At 45.8% G+C, this 19,009-nt stretch overlaps 3 protein-coding genes across 5 annotated transcripts; 2 read left to right on the top strand and 1 right to left on the bottom strand.

Moving 5' to 3' along the window:
• Positions 1–49: 49 nt before the first annotated feature.
• MED19 (mediator complex subunit 19) lies at positions 50–8,294 on the bottom strand. Its single transcript, XM_081240356.1, has 6 exons — positions 7,341–8,294; positions 6,399–6,646; positions 2,320–2,576; positions 2,076–2,172; positions 1,666–1,760; positions 50–1,565 (listed from the first exon to the last, which is right to left on the bottom strand). The coding sequence occupies exons 1-6, from the start codon at positions 7,352–7,354 to the stop codon at positions 1,497–1,499; spliced, it is 780 nt and encodes a 259-aa protein (XP_081096482.1). The 5' UTR covers positions 7,355–8,294; the 3' UTR covers positions 50–1,496.
• On the top strand, positions 6,984–16,165 carry TMX2 (thioredoxin related transmembrane protein 2). Of its 3 annotated transcripts, none has more exons than XM_081240353.1 (8): positions 7,035–7,254; positions 12,362–12,422; positions 12,891–13,004; positions 13,272–13,348; positions 13,584–13,690; positions 13,869–13,934; positions 14,014–14,143; positions 15,282–16,165. In XM_081240353.1, the coding sequence occupies exons 1-8, from the start codon at positions 7,066–7,068 to the stop codon at positions 15,426–15,428; spliced, it is 891 nt and encodes a 296-aa protein (XP_081096479.1). In that variant the 5' UTR covers positions 7,035–7,065; the 3' UTR covers positions 15,429–16,165. The 3 variants fall into 3 exon arrangements, with proteins under 3 accessions (XP_081096481.1, XP_081096479.1, XP_081096480.1); XM_081240354.1 differs by lacking the exon at positions 7,035–7,254 and adding an exon at positions 8,376–8,455; XM_081240355.1 differs by lacking the exon at positions 15,282–16,165 and having other exon boundaries at positions 6,984–7,254; positions 13,869–13,923; positions 14,014–14,138.
• Positions 16,166–16,559: 394 nt separating this feature from the next.
• SELENOH (selenoprotein H) lies at positions 16,560–18,318 on the top strand. The gene is made up of 4 exons (XM_081240357.1): positions 16,560–16,854; positions 16,942–17,087; positions 17,230–17,360; positions 18,134–18,318. Exons 1-3 carry the CDS (start codon positions 16,733–16,735, stop codon positions 17,328–17,330), a joined length of 369 nt encoding a protein of 122 aa, XP_081096483.1. The 5' UTR covers positions 16,560–16,732; the 3' UTR covers positions 17,331–17,360; positions 18,134–18,318.
• The last annotated feature ends 691 nt before the right edge of the window (positions 18,319–19,009 follow it).

Genomic DNA, 19,009 nt, shown 5'->3' on the forward strand with positions numbered 1-19,009 from the left:
TCTCTGGTCCTGGTCCATCTTTAAGCAGGACTATAGTGAAAATAACCACTTAAAACAAGAGGTCCTGTTTTTATTTCAGTGATTTAAATGTTTCAGAAAAAGGTCTTTTGTAACCACCAAAACTTGTCATTTCAAAGCTTAGAGAGCTCTTGACTTTTGCCACAGTTGTTCTTTAATACAGAATTTTGTCTCTGGAAAATAAAGCTCATTTTGGATGTAGTCAAAGGTGAGCCGGTGGATGATCACAGGATGAAAGCCTGTTAAAGGCAGATAGACTAGAGGGATATATGGGTGGCAGTCTGACATCTCATATTGTCTCTTCCGTTTGTCGAAAGCAAAAGGCTGTGCCCTAATTTTAAAAAGGCACCCTCAGATACTAAATCTCAGAAAACTGGCCTGAACCCTTTATTTTCACTGTCCATAACTTAAGTATATAAACTCTTGCTCTGAAATCCTAGTTAAAACGAGCTGAATGAGTGGTTTTCCACCTGCTGATCTAGGTGCACAATCTTGGCTCACGGCAACCTGTTCTGTGTCAAACTGAGCTTAAAGTCAGATTACATTAGCTTGTTTTCTCATGGATGTTTCTGGTTATCTGGCCTGCTGCAAAGACCGAAGGGATTTATTTTACATTTTGCTAGTTTAGGCTACCTTTTTTTTTTTTTGCTGTCTTAGAAATGTTTTCACGTTGGCCAAGTAATTTCATTGTCTTAAGGAATGAGGCAGGTCAAAAGTTCTTATTATAAAGAGAAGCATTTACCTTTGCTTGCCAGAGGTTCATTTCAAAAAATGATAGGCTTGACCAAGAAGCAACCTTGCTGAAATATGTTGGTAACTGTGGGTGCTTCTTCCGTTGGCTACTCTGTTTCAACACAAAATGGACCCAGAACACAGCTGAGCCCTACGTGAATCCGCTCCTTGAGACAGAGCCTGAAGATCATCCAGGTTACTGGTTCTCAACATCACAGGCAGAGTGTTACGTGTCTGCTGTGGAAAGGTATTAGCAAGCTCTGCCTCGCCTTTGGACCATGGTCCCCCATCTCATTTTGGTTGTTTCCCTGCCTACTGATGAGATGATGTAATACAAGACCCAAATCCCCTCAGATCTTAGCATGCCTTGGCTTAAACCCTGACACTCATAGAAAGGCACTTACCTCTTAACAGGCAGCCACATTTCAGCCAGTTTGATAAATGCAATTTTAAGAAAATAAAAATCCTAAAAAATCAGAGTCCTAAATCAGACAAACGGCACAAAAGAGATGAAAAGAAAGCTTCCTGGGAGAGATGTCCATGAGAAAGCAAACTGGGCTGAGGCTTACAAAAGCATAGCCCTTCTCTCTTACAACGTGTTCATCTTAACTGAGCACAGCAGGAGCTGGCTTCTGTCCCAGCTGCAGGGGATGCTCCCAAGGCGGTGACCAAGAGCCTGGAGGGCAGCTTTTGTCAGTGGGTTCAGTACAGCAGGAAGGTCCTCCTGGCAGAGTCCCCTGGTCCTGCTAGCGGAGGCTGCTGCTGCTGCTGGCCTGAGAGCTGCCCACGCCTGGGTGGTCGGGGCTGTGTCGGTTCTGGGGAAGAAAAGTGAGCAAGAGTAAGAGAGCCAGACTCCACCTAGGATGAGTGAGATGGGAAAACTCACCGGGCTGCAGACACCAGCTGCTCCCATACCTTCTTTTTCTTCTTCTCTTTCTTCTTCCGTTTCCGTTCAGGATCCTCTTCTTTTTTCTTTTTCTTCTTCTTGTGATCTGAATCAGATGGTGTTTCTGTAGGAGAGATGAGGAGCCTATCACCTGTCGAGCTCAAAATTCTCCACCGCCGCAAGTCTGAAGACTAGAGGAAGACCCCTAGTCGAGGGCAACTGCTTTTCTTCAAATGACCAGAAAGGATTTGGAGGCACTGCTTAAGCTCCTGTCCCAAGTTCCTACTTGCCCAGGAGACCCACATTATGTCAATTTCTTCTTTAAGGAGAATCTGGGAGTCCAGGGCTCATAAGGAATTTGACTGGGTTTTTAACTGAGGAAGGTCAAAACAGATTCAGAACGTCCGGTTTTCTGGCTTTGAAGAGAACCACTTCTTACCTGGGGGGACCGGATCCTGGGTACGGCTCTGTTTGTGCTTCTGCTTATTCTTCTTCTTGGGAGGCTGAATGTGCATCAGACGACACTGCTCTGGCAACTGAAGGAACCAAAGGAAGGTCCAGGTGAGCAGAGGGAGGAAATCCCCTGCTCCCATCATCTGTTCTGCTCAGTAAGTTATGAAGGAGCAGAGGTAGACAGAAAAACCACCTCCGTGCCTTTCAGGCCTCCCCATGAGGGGACTCACCGGGCCTGTGTGGAGGCGGAAGCCAGCCAGCATGGTCCCTGTGATAGGATTAAAAGAGCCACCAAGAATAGGGGGCTTCTCAATGAGGGAGCGGAGGCTGCTGTTGTCATGGGAACCAGGCAGATCAATCATCCCTGGCAGGTCAGGCAGGAAGTTACTTAGCTTCTCCTTCACTTTCTTCCCACAGAATTTATTATAGGCATGTTCCAGGTTGTAGTGTGTGATCAGATTAGTGCTGCCTGTCAGCTCTGTGCTGCCTGGAAGATACAGGGAGAATAATCATAAGAAAAATTAGTACCAAGAGGAGAGAATTTTTTTTTAAGTCATTGACCCAGAAGGGAAAGTAAATCTTTTAAGTGAGAATTACCCAAATAAATAAATACAAGTTATTTTTAAAGTAAGAAATAGCAAAAGTAGGGCTTCCCTGGTGGCGCAGTGGTTAAGAATCTGCCTGCTAATGAGCAGGGGACACAGGTTCGATCCCTGGTCCAGGAAGATCCCACATGCTGCGGAGCAACTAAGCCCATGCGCCACAACTACTAAGCCTGCGCGCCACAACTACTGAAGCCCACGCACCTAGAGCCCGTGCTCCGCGACAAGCCACTGCAATGAGAAGCCCGCGCACCGCAACGAAAAGTAGCCCCGCTCGCCACAACTAGAGAAAAGCCCGCACGCAGCAACAAAGACCCAACACAGCCAAAAATAAATAAATAACTTTATTTTAAAAGTAAGAAATAGCAGAAGTAAATAACATACAATAAACACTAAAAATATAATACTATAGAATGGTAGGTTGGAATGCGAAGGAGAAAAAATAGGCAAAAATCCAAATAGGGCAGCAGTGGAAACTGCTTTAGCCCAATGAAGGATACACTCGGACTAACCAGAGTAATAACTTAACATGATGCTTATACTCTGTGCTAAGCACTGTGCACTGTTCTGTGTTTCATAAATGTACCAATGAGAATTTATACTTTTGGCCATGACCAGAATAATATAACCTCACAGCTGAGCTACAACCAAACTTGGGGTCAAATATGACCCAGTGGCTTGAGTGTCTTGCTTCCTTTTTTTTTTTTTTTTTTTTAAACTAGCAAGAAACACTAATCACCTTTACAGAGAAAAACAGGAGATTTTTCTAGCTACTGCTGCATAACTTTTGTTACCACCATCTTTAGTCTTCCTAATAATACCAAATATGATAGCTTTGCCTAGAAGAAAGAAATGTTTGATTAGAAGCTGGGCAACTAGACTTCTAATCCTAGCCGTCCTCTATGTCTCAGTTTCCGCTTATCTATGGAATGGGGTAAAAGCTACCTTAATTACACAATTTTTTTTAAGGTTCAAATGAAAACATATTGAAAAGTATAAAGTATTATATAAATGGAAGGCATTATTAGTATAAACATTTCACGGCTGGCTTTTTTGAAAGAATACAAACTTATGAGTAATTTAACTAGGGTCCAGTGGCGAGGGTAGAAATATCTAGCCTACAATTTCATGTATAGTTATGATGAACACTCAGGGTACAAATGACAGAAGTGACTTGTTTATAATCATTCACTTGATAAAACTCAGGTTCTGAGCTATGAGCCCGCTGAGGACAGAGAAAATGCCTTGTTCATTCACGGACCACTGGTGCTCAGCGCATATTCAATGAACAATGTATTTGTCCTCCCCACCTTCAGGCCTTACGTTATTCTTTTCCTTTGTCTTCCCAAGCCAAATATCTCAGAAGAGTGGTCCACGGTAATGGAAGGAGACTCAGTGCCCCGGTACTTCTCATAACTCAGCACTGCTTCCTGCCATTAAGAGTATCCTGATTTTTTCCCTCTCTGTCAGCTCTCCTTCCAGATGATTATTCTCAAGGCTCAGGTGAAAAGGCACTCTGTGCTTTTTTGTAAATTCTTTAACTTAAGAGTCCATCCAACTTTCTGTTTTGCCCATCAGTTCTATGAAGATGACTTATAAATCTCTCTTCTTCAGTTTCCTCTCCTGAAAACTAATCTTCCATTTCCAACATTGTCTTAATTAATTCACTGCAGATTTAATTTTTTTTTTAACTCCAAATCTTCCCCACCTCACTCATGGTTTCTTTATTCTAGTACATGGCACCCACATTCTCCAGATATCTTTAGAAGCAGTACTCAGTTCAAATATCTCAATGCTTTCCTATTCCCTCAGGAAAAAGCTCAAATTCTTTTGACTGTCACTCACAGTTAAACACATCTTACTGTAACTTAGCTTTGGGGCCTGACCAACTGCTACTCCCCTATGTAAAATTTCTGATCCATCCAAACGGGTATCCATCACCTCCTGAAAAAAATACCCCTCATATTGTTTCCTTTTAGAAAATTTCTTTTAGAAAAATTGACCTAATTATAGGAAAATTCTTCCTAATTTTCCTCACCAGTATGAATTCTTCGAAGTCCAGCTAAAGTGACAACTTATTCTTGCTGTCACGTTGAACAACAAGAAACACATTTTGAAAACCATTACGCAGTTCTTAGTAGTTGTATGTGAGGCATGACCAGAAAATAATGACATTGATCCTGACAAGAAATAACAGTCACTACTTTATCTTTAAACGACATACTTTTCATTCTTAAGTAAAATTAGCTGCTTAAAAGCAAGGACCAAACTTACTGATCTCTACCCCCTTCTCATCACATGCTCCCTTTTTACACACCCAGTGTTTGCCCAGAACGGATAGTCAATATCTATCAAGTGATTGATGTAAATAGGTACAATCAGAACAGGTTAAGGTTAAAGAAACTGCTGGTAGACATCAACCACTAATTAACTAAAGTCAAGTCAACCTCGCTATGCTTCAGGGTTTTTTTTTTTTAAGATTTAAAAAATATTTATTTATTTGTTTGGCTGCGTCGGGTCTTAGTTGCGGCAGGCGGGATCTTCGTTGCCGTGCGCGGGGCCTCAGTAATTGCGGCGCGTGGGCTTAGTTGCCCAGCAGCATGTGGGATCTTAGTTTCCCGACCAGGGACTGAACCTGCATCCCCTTCATTGGAAGGCGGATTCTTAACCACTGGACCAGCAGGGAAGTCCTTGCTTCAGTTTTTTCAACTATAAAATGCAGATAACAATGCCTATCTCAAGGGACTATTTAAGTATTAAATACTATAATATAAATAACTGCACTGTGAACCTCGAAGTCTGTAACAATATTCATTATTATTTCTCTCAGCTCTTGATGTAGCACTAGGACTTGGGATGAACTAAAAGGCATCCTGGAGACTTAACACATCCAGAATGACTCTTGAGGACCTCCCCGGTGGTCCAGTGGTTAAGAATCCGCCTGCCAATGCAGGGGACACGGGCTCGAGCCCTGATCCGGGAAGATCCCACATGCCGCGGAGCAACTAAGCCCGTGCGCCACAACTACTAAGCCTGAGCTCTAAAGCCCACGAGCCACAACTATTGAGCCCGCGAGCCACAACTACTGAAGCCCGCGCGCCTAGAGCCCGTGCTCCGCAACAAGAGAAACCACCGCAATGAGAAGCCCGCGCACCGCAACGAAGAGTAGCCCTCGCTCGCCGCAGCTAGAGAAAGCCCGCGCGCAGCAACGAAGACCCAACGCAGCCAAAAATAAATAAGTAAAATAAATAAATTAAATAAATTTATTTAAAAAAATTCTAATCACTTCCAACAGATGAGGAAACGCCGAGGCCCAGAGAAGGAAGGAAGGCAACACGCCCCAAACCAACAGGAAGTTTGAGGCAGATTTGAAACTAAGTTCGCAAGGATATTAAATCAGAACTCTCAAGTTGCAAACTCAAACTCTGGATAATTTTTAGGGAGCTATAAACCACTGTCAGGGACAGGGGCACGACAGAGCGTGAAAGGTGGTCACGGATATCCACTCTTCTCATTCCCAATCCATCCCAAGAATTCATGTCATCCCTTTGCTTCTGAATCCTCAGAGTCCTCTCTGATACACAGCTCTGGAATCCCCACACGCGTCGCCTACTTTACCCCTCACCTCCGCCAGCCGGCTGAGAGCCACGCCCATTCCCTCCTCACTATGATCTGACTGGCTGGCTTTGGCCAGGCCTCATACTCACCTGGCAGCTCCCGCATTAGGTAGAAGGGGCCACAACCTGCCGCTGACTTGTCAGCGCCGGAAGGGGCCGAGGCCGCGGTTGGGGGCGGGGCCGGGCCGGGCCCTCCACCCGGAGGAGGAGGCGGTGGGGGTGGAGGTTTTCCAGCTCCGAAGCCGAGTGCGGTTGGGGGCGGCGGTGGGTCAGCCTGAGCCCCGAACAGCGCTGTGAAATTCTCCATCGTCCCCTCTGCCCCGGCGATGTCCCGGCGTCTGGCGTTAATGATTTTCATTGGTCAATCTTTTCCCGGGGTACCGCCCCCTTTCTCCAGGAGCCTCTTACCATTGGATTCCCTCGGGCCCTGCCTACCCTCTTCCGTTAACTACTTCCGGCGCCTTCTGAGAACTTTCCGGAAGTATTACCTACCTTTATTAAATTCTCCTCCTACCTCCGTTCTCCACTGTCGTATATTCAATAATATGACACGTAGAAAAAGCGACAGCTAGGTTAGCCAATAAAGTATCAAATCCCTTTCTCAGTTTTTACCTGCCGTAGAGGCCAATCAGAGATCTAATTCCGGGTCCAGAGGCGGTGCATCCGACATTGGGCCCAATGGAAGCCTCAATGGTGGGAGAGGCGGGACCAGACCTACGGACGCCGAAGAGCGGTCGGCGCCCCAAGGGCCGGAAAGATGGCGGTCCTGGCACCTTTAATTGCTCTAGTGTTTTCGGTGCCGCGACTTTCACGATGGCTGGCTCGACCTTACTACCTTCTGTCAGCCCTGCTCTCTGCTGCCTTTCTACTCGTGAGGAAGCTGCCCCCTGTCTGCCACAGTCTCCCTACGCAACGCGAAGACGGTAACCCGTGTGACTTTGACTGGGTGAGCGACCCCCGCCTTAGGACCCCGCGACCTTGACTGTCCCTGCCCCTGCCCCTGTGATTGCATCCGGGAGCCCCGAGGTTTACCTTTTTGAGAACATGTGAGGTTCCGAGCCTCTAGCGGACTTAACAGACTATTAGGAGGAGTGCAGGGCGTGGATCGTCATCGAGCCTAAACCTCTTGTTTAGGATGGGAAAACATCCGGTTAGCCTGCACAACAGCCTAAGCCTTCTGCCTTTTGAGTCCAAGCTCCTTTCCATCTCACAGTTCATAGTCGACAGCAGACCTACCCAAACTAGGCAAGTACACTGTTTTCCAGTGCTGCTCATTATGTAAAGCCTTTTGAGGAACCAGTGAGTTAAACAAGGCAAGTAGTATTCTCGTTTTATTGATGAAGAAATTGATCTAGGCGTGGTTAGGCGACTTGTCCAAGGTCACACAACTAGTGAGTGACTAGGACTTGAAACCACTCTTCGGCCATGGTACCAGCACGCTCTGTCAGCCATTGCTTAATTCAGTTAACAATTACCGAGTGAGGACTGTTAATGCTAGGCACTGTGCTGCATCCTGGGGATGTAAAAATGAATAAAATTGTTAGGACTATTGAAATGGAATTGTAAAAAAATACATTGCAGAGAAATCTATCCCAAGCCTCTTGCAGTATTCCCTGAGCTGGAGTGGAGGGACCACTCAGAAAAATAAGTTGAAGCTCTCTGACCTCTGCTGTGTAGACGCATCTGTGTTCTGAGAAAGGAGGATCACCTGAGTTTTTGTCCTTTTTTCAAGGCCCCAAAATGAGTCTTGACCTTTAACAGAACCCCCTTCCTTACTTTTATTCTCCATCCCTTGTTTACTTTTTCATATTTCCTCTGTCCTTTCCCAGTGTTATTAATTAGCTCAAATGTAGCCATGCTACTTCAAAAGATTCTATTTTTATCTATACCACTTTAACCAAAATGAGACTCAAACATATAAGTGGATAGTAATAAAGATTTTAATAAAAGGAGGGACCTTTTATACAATAAATTTCTCTGTATACTCTTGTCTTAATTATGTGCAAAATACTGTAAGGTTTTATATTTTTATATTACTGTTATGTTTTTTGTTTTTAAACTATGTAGGGCTTATGGCCAGTGTTTGTTTTCCTGGAAAATCTGTGTTTTGCTGATTTACCTTGGTGATTTGGAAGTTAGAATATAAGGTAAATAATGTTAGCAATAACGGGTAAACTTAAAAATTTCAGTGGCTTAACAGAATAAAAGTTTGTTTCTGTTTTATTAAATAAAAAGAAAGAATCAAGTATTTTGCTTTTCCTTTACATACTGTCAGAGTAACCAGATAATTGATATAGAAAAATTTGAGCTAATACAGAAGGAGTGGTAGCATTTAAAAGTCATGTAATTCTCTAATGAAATAATAAATCTAGACAATGATCATCTAAAGCCATCAAATGAAAGGTTGCTATGTCCTCTGAAGTGATTCAGTAGGGAGTACCTAGTACCTCCTATGATGTATTTTTGGCAAAAGATTTGGATTTCATTGTATTCACATCTCTAGATTTCATTACCATTTTACAAGAAATAATGGGAAATAGAGGATCATCATCGTCAGAACACATACCATGAGTATGCAAGCAGCCAAATCCAAGAAAGTCAGAAAGTTGACAGTGCAAATGACTCAAGGTCTTCAACAGATAAATAGCCTGGGATAAAAAGGAAGAGCAGGTATCCTTTAGAGATTAAAGAAGACCAAAGAAACACATTGGCCAAATGCAATTTGTGGTTCTTCCTTGCTTGTTCCTGATTTGAGCAAACAACTGTACAAAGTTGTACAAAATCTAATACTTTGTTCTTTGAATTTGAATAAGGGCCAGGTATTAGATAGCAATAAGTAATTATTGTTAATTTTGTTAGGTATGATGATGGTATTTTGGTTTGTTTTAAAAAAGTTCTTGGGACTTAACTTGGTGGCGCAGTGGTTAAGAATCCACGAGCCAGTGCAGGGGACACGGGTTCAATCCCTGGTCCGGGAAGATCCCACATGCCGTGGAGCAGCTAAGCCCGTGCACCACAACTACTGAGCCCACATGCCACAACTGCTGAAGCCCGCATGCCACAACTACTGAAGCCCGCGCACCTAGAGCCTGTGCTCCACAACAAGAGAAGCCACCGCAATGAAAAGCCCACACACCGCAATGAAGAGTGGCCCCCACTTGCTACAACTAGAGAAAGCGCATGTGCAGCAATGAAGACCCAGTGCAGCCAAAAATAAATAAATGAATAAAAATTTTTTAAAAAGTTCTTATCCGTAAGCAATACATACTGAAGTATTTACAGGTGAAATGATGTAGTTGGAATTTGCTTTAAGTTTCTCCAGCAAAAGAAATGGGTAGCATAGATGAAATTGAACAATATTGGCAAAATATTACTATTGAAGCTGAGTAATAGGGGTTTATTAAGGTATTGTAGGGGTCAGAAAAGAATTTTTCCTTTTACCCTTCTGAGGTCTTGCCTGAGACCCCCTAATAAAAGACAGATTAAAGACAATTAGGGCTTCCCTGGTGGCACAGTGTTGGGAGTCCGCCTGCCGATGCAGGGGGCGCAGGTTCGTGCCCCGGTCCGGGAGGATCCCACATGCCGTGGAGCAGCTGGGCCCGTGAGCCATGGCCGCTGAGCCTGAGCGTCCGGAGCCTGTGCTCCACAACGGGGGAGGCCGCGACAGTGAGAGGAAAAAAAAAATTTTTTTTAAGACAATTAAAATACAAACAAGTTTATTAACATGTATAACTTGTATACAAGGGCGATACCCAGGGAAAAATCAGTAACTCAAAGAGGTGGCTTCCAGCTTATATGGCATCTTCAACAAAGAACAATAAGTTTGTGGAGAAATGACAGGATGAAGGAAAGAGTTTTAGGCTTGCAAGAGCAGAAGACTGTGGAAAGGTAAACTAAAGGTAGATAAAGGCTAGTTTGTTATGTAGATTCCTCTGGTGCTGTCTCCAGGCTGATAGGATCTAAAGTTATCTCCCCTGATTAGTTTTGTTCTTGGTAGAGGTTGGAGGGATACCTTTGAGAATATGTGTCCTACCTTTCGACAAATAGGTAGAGGGCATGGAGCTTTTCTTTATTCTACTTCTTCTGAATTGCCTTTAGACTCAAAATAATCCTTATGTCAAAGTGGCATATTTTGGGGTAGCATATTTTGCTACCCTCAGTATCCTCTCTGCTTTTGTGTATGTTTGAAAATTTCCTTAATAAAAAGCTTGAAAACAATGAATAAACAAGTGAACAACCAAGGGGGCTCAGGTTTATATAGTTATTCTGGAACCCTGTCTCATGCTGTCTTCAACTGATGGCCTTAAGATCCTTCCAGCATCATCAAGCCAGCAGATGAAGAAAGAAAGCTGGACTGCAAGGGCATACATACCCTTTCTTAACCACCTGGGCACAGAAGTGGCACATCACTTCCATTCACATTCCATTTAGGAGTACTAGTCACACAGTTCTCCCTAGATGCAAGGAGGGAGTCTACCTGCAGTATGCCCAGGAGAAAAAGGAAATAAGGTTTGGAGTATACATGGCCAGTCTTTACCACAGACCCATTCTCTATCTTTAGAGTATATTCCTTTTAGTCCTATCTCTGGTCTCCTGATTGGCCATACTTCCCTTTTTATTTTTATTTTTATTTTTTTTGTGGTACGCGGGCCTCTTACTGTTGTGGCCTCTCCTGTTGCGGAGCACAGGCTCCGGATGTGCAGGCTCAGCGGCCATGGCTCACGGGCCCAGCCGCTCCGCGGCATGTGGGATCTCCCCGGACCGGGGCTCGAACCCGTGTCCCCTGCATCTGCAGGCGGACTCTCAACCACTGCGCCACCAGGGAAGCCCGCATACTTCCCTTTTTAAATTCATCTTTCCATAATTATAAGTGCCAATTCTAATCCAACTTCATTCTTGAAAACTCTTACTAATTTCTACTCGGATGTAATATTTAGTAAGGTCTGTCACATTCCCTTCCCCACACTTTACATGTTCATTTCTAAATCCAGTCAGTTGCTTTCTGTTGGAGATTGAGGCTAAAAACCTAAGTCCCTGATTGCTAGCTGTAAATCGCAGTTAATTGGCTCTGTCTGAAGTAAAGATTTGGATCCCTGTATTATAAACAGAAAGGTATGGAAAGCCTGAGACCCTCCCCCTGTACTTTCTCTCACAAAGTCCTTGTTACTCTTCATTGTAGTCTTTACTCTTTGAAATTATGTCATGTTTATCGTCTGTCTCACTCATTCACACGGAGCTTACATTCTAGAAGGTGAGAAAGAACAGTAAGCCAAGGGTACTGAAAACGATATATTTTTTTTCTTTTTTTTTTGCGGTACGCGGGCCTCTCACTGTTGTGGCTTCTCCCGTTGCGGAGCACAGGCTCCGGACGCGCAGGCCCAGCGGCCATGGCTCACGGGCCCAGCCGCTCTGTGGCATGTGGGATCTTCCCGGACCGGGGCACGAACCCGTGACCCCCGCATCTGCAGGCAGACTCCCAACCACTGCACCACCAGGGAAGCCCTGAAAACGATCTTCGAGAGCTTTGAAAGGCCTCCTTCAGCTCTCAAATTGTATTAAAGGTGCATGGATTATCACTATGAATATTAGGTGGAGAGGAATGGTTTAACTTAAATGAAAACAAATGGAATAACCATATGTTGTATTAATGGAATATTACTGAGAAAGTTTACCTGGAAAAGTTTTATTTTACCAGGGTCACACTGAGTTGATTGTAATATCTACAGTTTTATACCATATACTTTATATAACTCTTTCATACTCATCTTATTTAATCCTCACAGCCCCATTTTGAAATATTCAGTCAAAGAAACCAAAGCTCAGAGGTTAAGTGCTTTGCTGAAGGGCACCAGCCAGTTTGTGGCAGGGATAGAACTGGAATCTAGATCTGCTGACTGGTGTTTTCCCCACTACACCTTAGCTGACTCCAGTTATTTCTCTATGGTTACCATTCCCAGTATGGATCTCTGTTGGTTTTTATTACATATTTGGCTCCCTTGCTCACCCAAATCATTTCTGTTCATGGCATTCCTGTCACTCTGATTCTGTTCCAGAGAGAAGTAGAGATCCTGATGTTCCTCAGTGCCATTGTAATGATGAAGAACCGCAGATCCAGTAAGTGTAGCCTGCTTCTCTGTCTCTCAAGATTAGGACTAGTGACCTCTGAGGTGCTTTCATCCATGTTATGAGAGGGGCGTTATTTGGTGAACTTGTCCCTCATTCCGTGACAAGGCTGAATCTGATCTTGGACTTTTTTTTTTTTTTTTTTTTTGCTGTATGTGGGCCTCTCACTGTTGTGGCCTCTCCCGTTGCGGAGCACAGGCTCCGGACACGCAGGCTCAGCGGCCATGGCTCACGGGCCCAGCCGCTCCGCGGCATGTGGGATCTTCCTGGACCGGGGCATGAACCCGTGTCCCCTGCATCGGCAGGCGGACTCTCAACCACTGCGCCACCAGGGAAGCCCAATCTTGGACTTTTATCCTCTTCCCCATCTCCCATTTCAAAGTACTCCAGGAAGAGGGGCAAATAATAGGTCATAGGAGCATGCAGCCCAGCCTGACCTGTGACATCTCTGTGTTTCAGTCACCGTGGAGCAACATATCGGCAACATCTTCATGTTTAGTAAAGTGGCCAATGCAATTCTTTTCTTCCGCCTGGATATCCGGGTGGGCCTGCTTTATCTCACACTCTGCATAGGTAAGGAGACCGCAAGACTTGGTTGTGGGAACCAAATTCCATCCCCAAACTAGGTTCTCCATAACCTTCTGCCATATCTTATACCTAATTAATTATGTGTGAGCCTCAGATGCTAAGAATCTACAGAGATTTTAAGAGGAAGGGAATGTGTCTGTGTATGTCCACAAAATGCACTCTTTGGTGCTTGAAATCTTTGAGTTGCTTTGAAAGTAAATCCCCTGCCCAAGGCCTTATATGTTTCCTGTGACAGCTTTTTTCTGTGTTTAGTGTTCCTGATGACATGCAAACCCCCACTGTATATGGGCCCTGAGTACATCAAGTACTTCAGTGATAAAACCATTGATGTGAGTACTCTTCCTCCCTCTGTTTCTTGGGTCCCTTGTGGGTGACTTTGTCGTTGTGCTCTCTACTCACTAGGAGGAACAACAGCGCTTCAGCGTGGAAGTCAAGGGCACTCGTTCACTGTGGGATCTAGAGGAGAGGTATAGGGAAGCCAGGATGAGGAATTAGGTGCTAAAGTCTCAATCTTTCCAGGAGCCCGTGTAATCCGGTTCACTGTTTGTTCTCTGTGTGTGACAGGAAGAGCTGGAGCAGGACAAGAGGGTCACTTGGATCGTGGAGTTCTTTGCCAATTGGTCTAATGACTGCCAGTCATTTGCTCCTATCTACGCTGACCTCTCCCTCAAGTGAGTAGGACAAAGGGAGGGATGGCAGAGATTATACCTTCCCTCTCATTGTTTTTGGCCTTGATTTTTGCATACTGCAACCAAAGGCACTCCCACCCCCACCCCCAAATATCTGTACTTCTACTTCATTGATTCATTCTGTCTTCTTTCACCATGTTAAATAATATATTCTTCTCAGGTACAACTGTACAGGGCTAAATTTTGGGAAGGTGGACGTTGGACGCTACACTGATGTTAGTACACGGTACGTGAGGGCCTGGGCAGGGGATCATTCAGAGTGATATACACAGATGCATTTACAGAGTACCTTCTGGGCCCTGTAGGTACAAAGTGAGCATGTCACCCCTCACCAAGCAGCTCCCCACCCTGATCCTATTCCAAGGGGGAAAGGAGGTCATGCGGCGGCCACAGATTGACAAAAAAGGACGAGCTGTCTCTTGGACTTTCTCTGAGGTATATGAAAGAGTGGGCAAGTTTTGGAGGAGGGTGTGGAACAGTAGGTAAGTTTTAGAGCCTAACCTGGGTTTAATTCCTAGTTCTGCTACTTGCCCATAAGCTTTGAGAGTGTGGACTAGTTATTAGACCTCATTCGTGAGTTCACTTAGCAGATTTATACTGTTTCTGTCATGTGCCCGACATGCTAGTACTGAGCAACAATTATTCGTTGAGATTTAGTCTCAATGGCTCTTGTACCTATAGTCTTTTTCCTTGGCAGTACATTGGAGATGGTAGCGCTTGGCTCACAGGTTTTGTTTTGCAGGTTACATTAAATAATATAACCATAATTCTTGGCACAGTGACTGGCACATAATATGTAAATATTAGTTGACTTTTCCAGGTACCCACAAAAGGACAGCTGGGTTAGAGTAGATTCCTGTCCTTTGCTTCCTCCTTTCCTAGACTGTGTCTAAATACAATTGACCCTTGAACAAATGGGTTAGAACTGTGTGGGTCTGCTTATGTGGACATTTTTCAATAGTAACTACAGGGCTTCCCTGGTGGCGCAGTGGTTAAGAATCCGCCTGCCAATGCAGGGGACACGGGTTCGAGCCCTGGTCCGGGAAGATCCCATATGCCGCGGAGCAACTAAGCCCGTGCGCCACAACTACTGAGCCTGCGCTCTAGAGCCCGTGAGCCACAACTACTGAGCCCAGGTGCTGCAACTACTGAAGCCCGTGCGCCTAGAGCCCGTGCTTTGCAACAAGAGAAGCCACCGCAACGAGAAGCCCATGCACCGCAACGAAGAGTAACCCCCGTTCGCCACAACCAGAGATAGCCCGCACGCAGCAACAAAGACCCAACGCAGCCAAAATAAATAAATAAATAAGTTTATTTATTTAAAAAAAAAAAAAAGTAACTACAGCACTACACGATCCATGAGGTTGGTTGAAGCCACCGCACGTGTGGAACCACGGATTCAGAGGAACTGTGGATACGGAAGGCTGACTATAAGTTATAGGTAGATTTTTGACTGCAAGAAGGGTTGGCTCCCCTAACCCCACACCTTTGTTTAAGGGTCAACTGTACTTACTTCCCAGACATAACACCCCCTTCCAACCTGAACCCTGATGTGTGCACCTCTTTTGCGCAGGAGAATGTGATCCGAGAATTCAACTTGAATGAGCTATATCAACGGGCCAAGAAGCTATCAAAGGCTGGAGATAATATCCCCGAGGAGCACCCTGTGGCCCCAGTGCCCACTGCAGTGCCAGATGAGGAGAGCAAGAAGGACAAGTAGGATCCCTGCCTTCAGCACTTCCCCTCCTGTCAATCCCAGGCACCTCTGAGGCCCTGCCCTTTCTGTAGCCACAAGCGTTGCCTGAGGCTTTGGCCGTTTTTTTTTATGTTTTCCCTGTTTGGCTCTGCCTAGGAGGGGCAGGATATTGCTTCTGACTTTTAAGAGTCATCCAGGGAAATGACAGGTATCCTCCAGGAAGGCCTCTACTGCTGTGGTCTGCTATTTCACTGGAAGGAGGGAAAGATCTTACATGGTGGAGGGGGAAGTGCTTTCCTTCCAAGCTTGGGCCAGTGTGTCAACTGCTGTGTGCTGCCCACACATCTCCATCACACTCTGGTTTCATTATTCCTCATAGTGGATATACACAGCCTGCTTAGATTAGATTAAACCCTAACATAACAGGCCAAGATGCAGAGTTAGTGCTAAGATTTTTCCCTCAAGACTCTCGCTTCTTTAAGCCGTTTTGACTTGGTCTGTGGCCTATATTTAAAAACTATAAGCTTGTCACTGGTCCCAAGGAAAAACCTTTAACCACAGAGTTTTCTCATTGAAGATAGTATTGAATAATCTCCCTATTTTATGGAGATTGGGAGGAAGGGGAATAGAAGTTTGAGACTTCCTTTGTGTGGTGGGCCCTGGAGGAGAAAGCCCCTGGGCAGGGTCTCACTCACCCTCCTAGTCCTCCCCACACCCAGTTGATGGTTTTCCATAATAAAGAGACTGGGACTTACTTTTGATTGCGGCTTTGTGTGTTATTCATGTATTAGTAAAGCCAGACAACTGCAGAGGCGTTGTCCACCTTAATTTCAAAGGGCATCCTGATCAGTTTCACCAAATGCTGTACATCGGCCCTCACGATTGCTGAGAGCTGGAGAAGGTTTAGATTCCCTAACCCTAGAGTTAAGTTGTCTTGGTTTGGGATTGGTCCGCGGGTCCCCGGAAGGAGGTTTTGGGTAGGGATCGTGATGCACACCATTTAGCTGGTCGCACGGTTACAGAAAAGCCTGTGTGAAGCCCGGCTCGTTGTCAGAGCTGCCCGGCCCCCGCCCCCAAGCACTTGGTGGTTCGGTCTGGAGCCTACCTCCCCCGTCTCTGCGTGCAGAGTGGCTCTGCCCGAAGGCCCCGCCCCCAGGCCACGTGGGCGCCCAGCGCCACGCTTTCTGCAGTTTAAGAGAGGTTTTGTTTGGAGAGCCGAGTGGGTTGCGGTTTGGATCTTGGAGCTTGGCTGGCCTCTCCTTGGTGGCCGCGTCTCCACCCTATTCCCGCCCCAGGTCGGCTCGGTTCCCAGCCGGGCTCCAGGCGCCATGGCTTCCCGCGGGAGGAAGCGGAAGGCCGAGGCGGCGCTGGCCGCAGCGGCCGAGAAGCGGGAGAAGCCGGCTAGCAGCCAGAAGGGAGTGGAGGAGGCGAGCGTCGTTATCGAGCATTGGTGAGGGGGTCTGGGGAGTAATGGGGGGCGGGCAAGGGCGCCGCAGACCAAGGGTCCCAGTCTCTGACCTCCCCCATCTCTCCTTAGCATGAGCTGACGCGTCTACGGGCGCAACGCCGCGGCCCTGAGCCAGGCGCTGCGCCTGGAGGCCCCGGAGCTTCCAGTGAAGGTGAACCCTACCAAGCCCCGGAGGGGCAGCTTCGAGGTGACACTGCTGCGACCCGACGGCAGCAGTGAGTGAGGGCCCGGGGCGGGGCGTTGGGGGGCAAGGATCCGAGGCGAGGAAGCGCGGGTCTCAAACCGCCGCCACCTGATGATTTCGGGGACTTGCTGGTGGATTCCAAAGTAATTTCGCTTCACGTGGACTTTTCCCAGGTACGGAGCTCTGGACTGGGATTAAGAAGGGGCCCCCACGCAAACTCAAGTTCCCTGAACCTCAAGAGGTGGTGAAGGAGCTGAAGAAGTACCTTTCGTAGGGAGGTTTGGGCAGACGTCCTCACGCTGAGGTTGGAAATGGGAAATGGGGGAGAGTGGACTGATCTTGGTGTGGCTATTGGCGGAGCAGCACTTACTGTTAAACCCCTTATTTCACACAGGACCTACATTTTCATAACTCTTTTCTGCTCTCAGGATTTCCTCTAGTGGGAATACCTCTTCCCCTTACTGGTGGGAAAAACTGAAATCCGCAAAAAATGATTTCTATCCAGTGTGCCCTTTGCTAACTCCATGTTTCATTTCATTGTCTTTGAGCTAAGTCGTGGAATACCGATGGTAATGTAAATGATTATAAAAATGCAAATCGTGTCCTTTGAGGATGCAGTTAATTGTTGCCCTTGGGGTGTGGACCAGTTTTATATATTTGTTTTTTAAAAAAAACTCATTTTCCTGTAAATCCCACTTATGTATTGGGGATTCCCTTATTTATTGGAAGAGTTATGATTCTCCCCTTTCCTGATCAAACCTTTGTGTAACTTCAGGTATGCCTACTCCTGCCCTCTTGTCTTGCTTGTTACTGGTACGCTGTTTCTGTTACCACCCCATGTAATAACCCTGTATTGTAGTACTCTCACTCCCGGTCACAGGATTTGACCTTGTCTTTATCCCTAGTGCTTCATAGAGTGCTTTGGCATGTTGTCAGGCACTTGATACGTTGAGTGAGATGTTGGGGGGAGGATGCAGTCCTTGTGCTTTCCTGGGTTTGTGTGTTCAAGGGAGGAGGGCTGGCTCTATGATTGCCTGGAGCCCTTCTCTAACTTTTTTCCCACTCTCATTTTCACAGCCTCTGTCCCTGGTGATGTTGGAGCATTTATGACGGGACATGGCCAAACTTCAGTCATGTGCCTGAAGCTGTGGTTTCTTCTCCTGCAGAAACGGTGGTTCAGTTGTGAGGCAATCCTCTAGTAAAGGCACTGAAAAGTTCTTGGATTGGTTTAATAAAAATCAAAGTATTTGAGTTTGATATAATCTATGAGTAATGAAGTAAAACTTAATCTTATGGTAAGGGATGCCCTAAGCCAGCCTTATGGGATTGGTCCCCCTTGTGTTTTTCATAGCCTAAGGTCACCAATTAACTTGGAACTCCTATGGTCCCTGTTAGAGCATGTGAAATACTTGTAAAAACTATGGGGAAAAACTAAATCATTTCTTTTTGAAAAAGCAACTGTATCTTTTTCAACTCACTTCTCCGAAGTGATGATAGAAGTACATCTTCCTGGCCCCTGTGGAGGTTCTGGCTAGACTAACCATACTGGCAGTGACTAAGCCACGCACATTAGGTACTAGACAATATCCTGTCACTCCCACCCACTTAGTGTTCCATCCCAGCATTGTTTCACACCTCCTTCTGGAACATTTTCTCTCCCACAGAACCCCCACCACAGAGGGCTGGTCTTTCTCAGCTCTTCCTGAATCAGTTATTAGATGCCTCTTGACCTGGGAGACCTGGCTTTGGCTGTTACCTCTGACCCACTAGAGTTGTGACACACAGTTTATTGTTTCACTTGTTTGTCACTAACTGCAAAATAGATTATAAAGAGGTAAGGTGGTTCAAGTTCATAATTTTCTACTCATGGAACGATTTTTGCCTGCCTCCAAAAGCCTGGGGAGGGAAGGAGAGCTGGGGGTTTATCTGCCTCTTGTGCTAAGAGGACAGGGC

The sequence above is a fragment of the Mesoplodon bidens genome (genome assembly GCF_964165515.1).
Source record: "Mesoplodon bidens genome assembly, chromosome: 7".
In the NCBI taxonomy this organism is placed as follows: Eukaryota; Metazoa; Chordata; class Mammalia; order Artiodactyla; family Ziphiidae; genus Mesoplodon; species Mesoplodon bidens.

Bases quoted from the DNA above. Each gene is read 5' to 3' on its own strand.
- TMX2 (XM_081240353.1), top strand. From the start codon at position 7,066: ATGGCGGTCCTGGCACCTTTAATTGCTCTAGTGTTTTCGGTGCCGCGA. The intron at 7,255-12,361 runs GTGAGCGACCCC...ATTCTGTTCCAG, and splicing joins ACCCGTGTGACTTTGACTGG to AGAGAAGTAGAGATCCTGAT. The intron at 13,935-14,013 runs GTACGTGAGGGC...TGGGCCCTGTAG, and splicing joins TACACTGATGTTAGTACACG to GTACAAAGTGAGCATGTCAC.
- MED19 (XM_081240356.1), bottom strand. The intron at 2,577-6,398 runs GTGAGTATGAGG...TGTATCTTCCAG, and splicing joins CCTAATGCGGGAGCTGCCAG to GCAGCACAGAGCTGACAGGC. The intron at 1,761-2,075 runs GTAAGAAGTGGT...TCTCTCCTACAG, and splicing joins CCAGGATCCGGTCCCCCCAG to AAACACCATCTGATTCAGAT.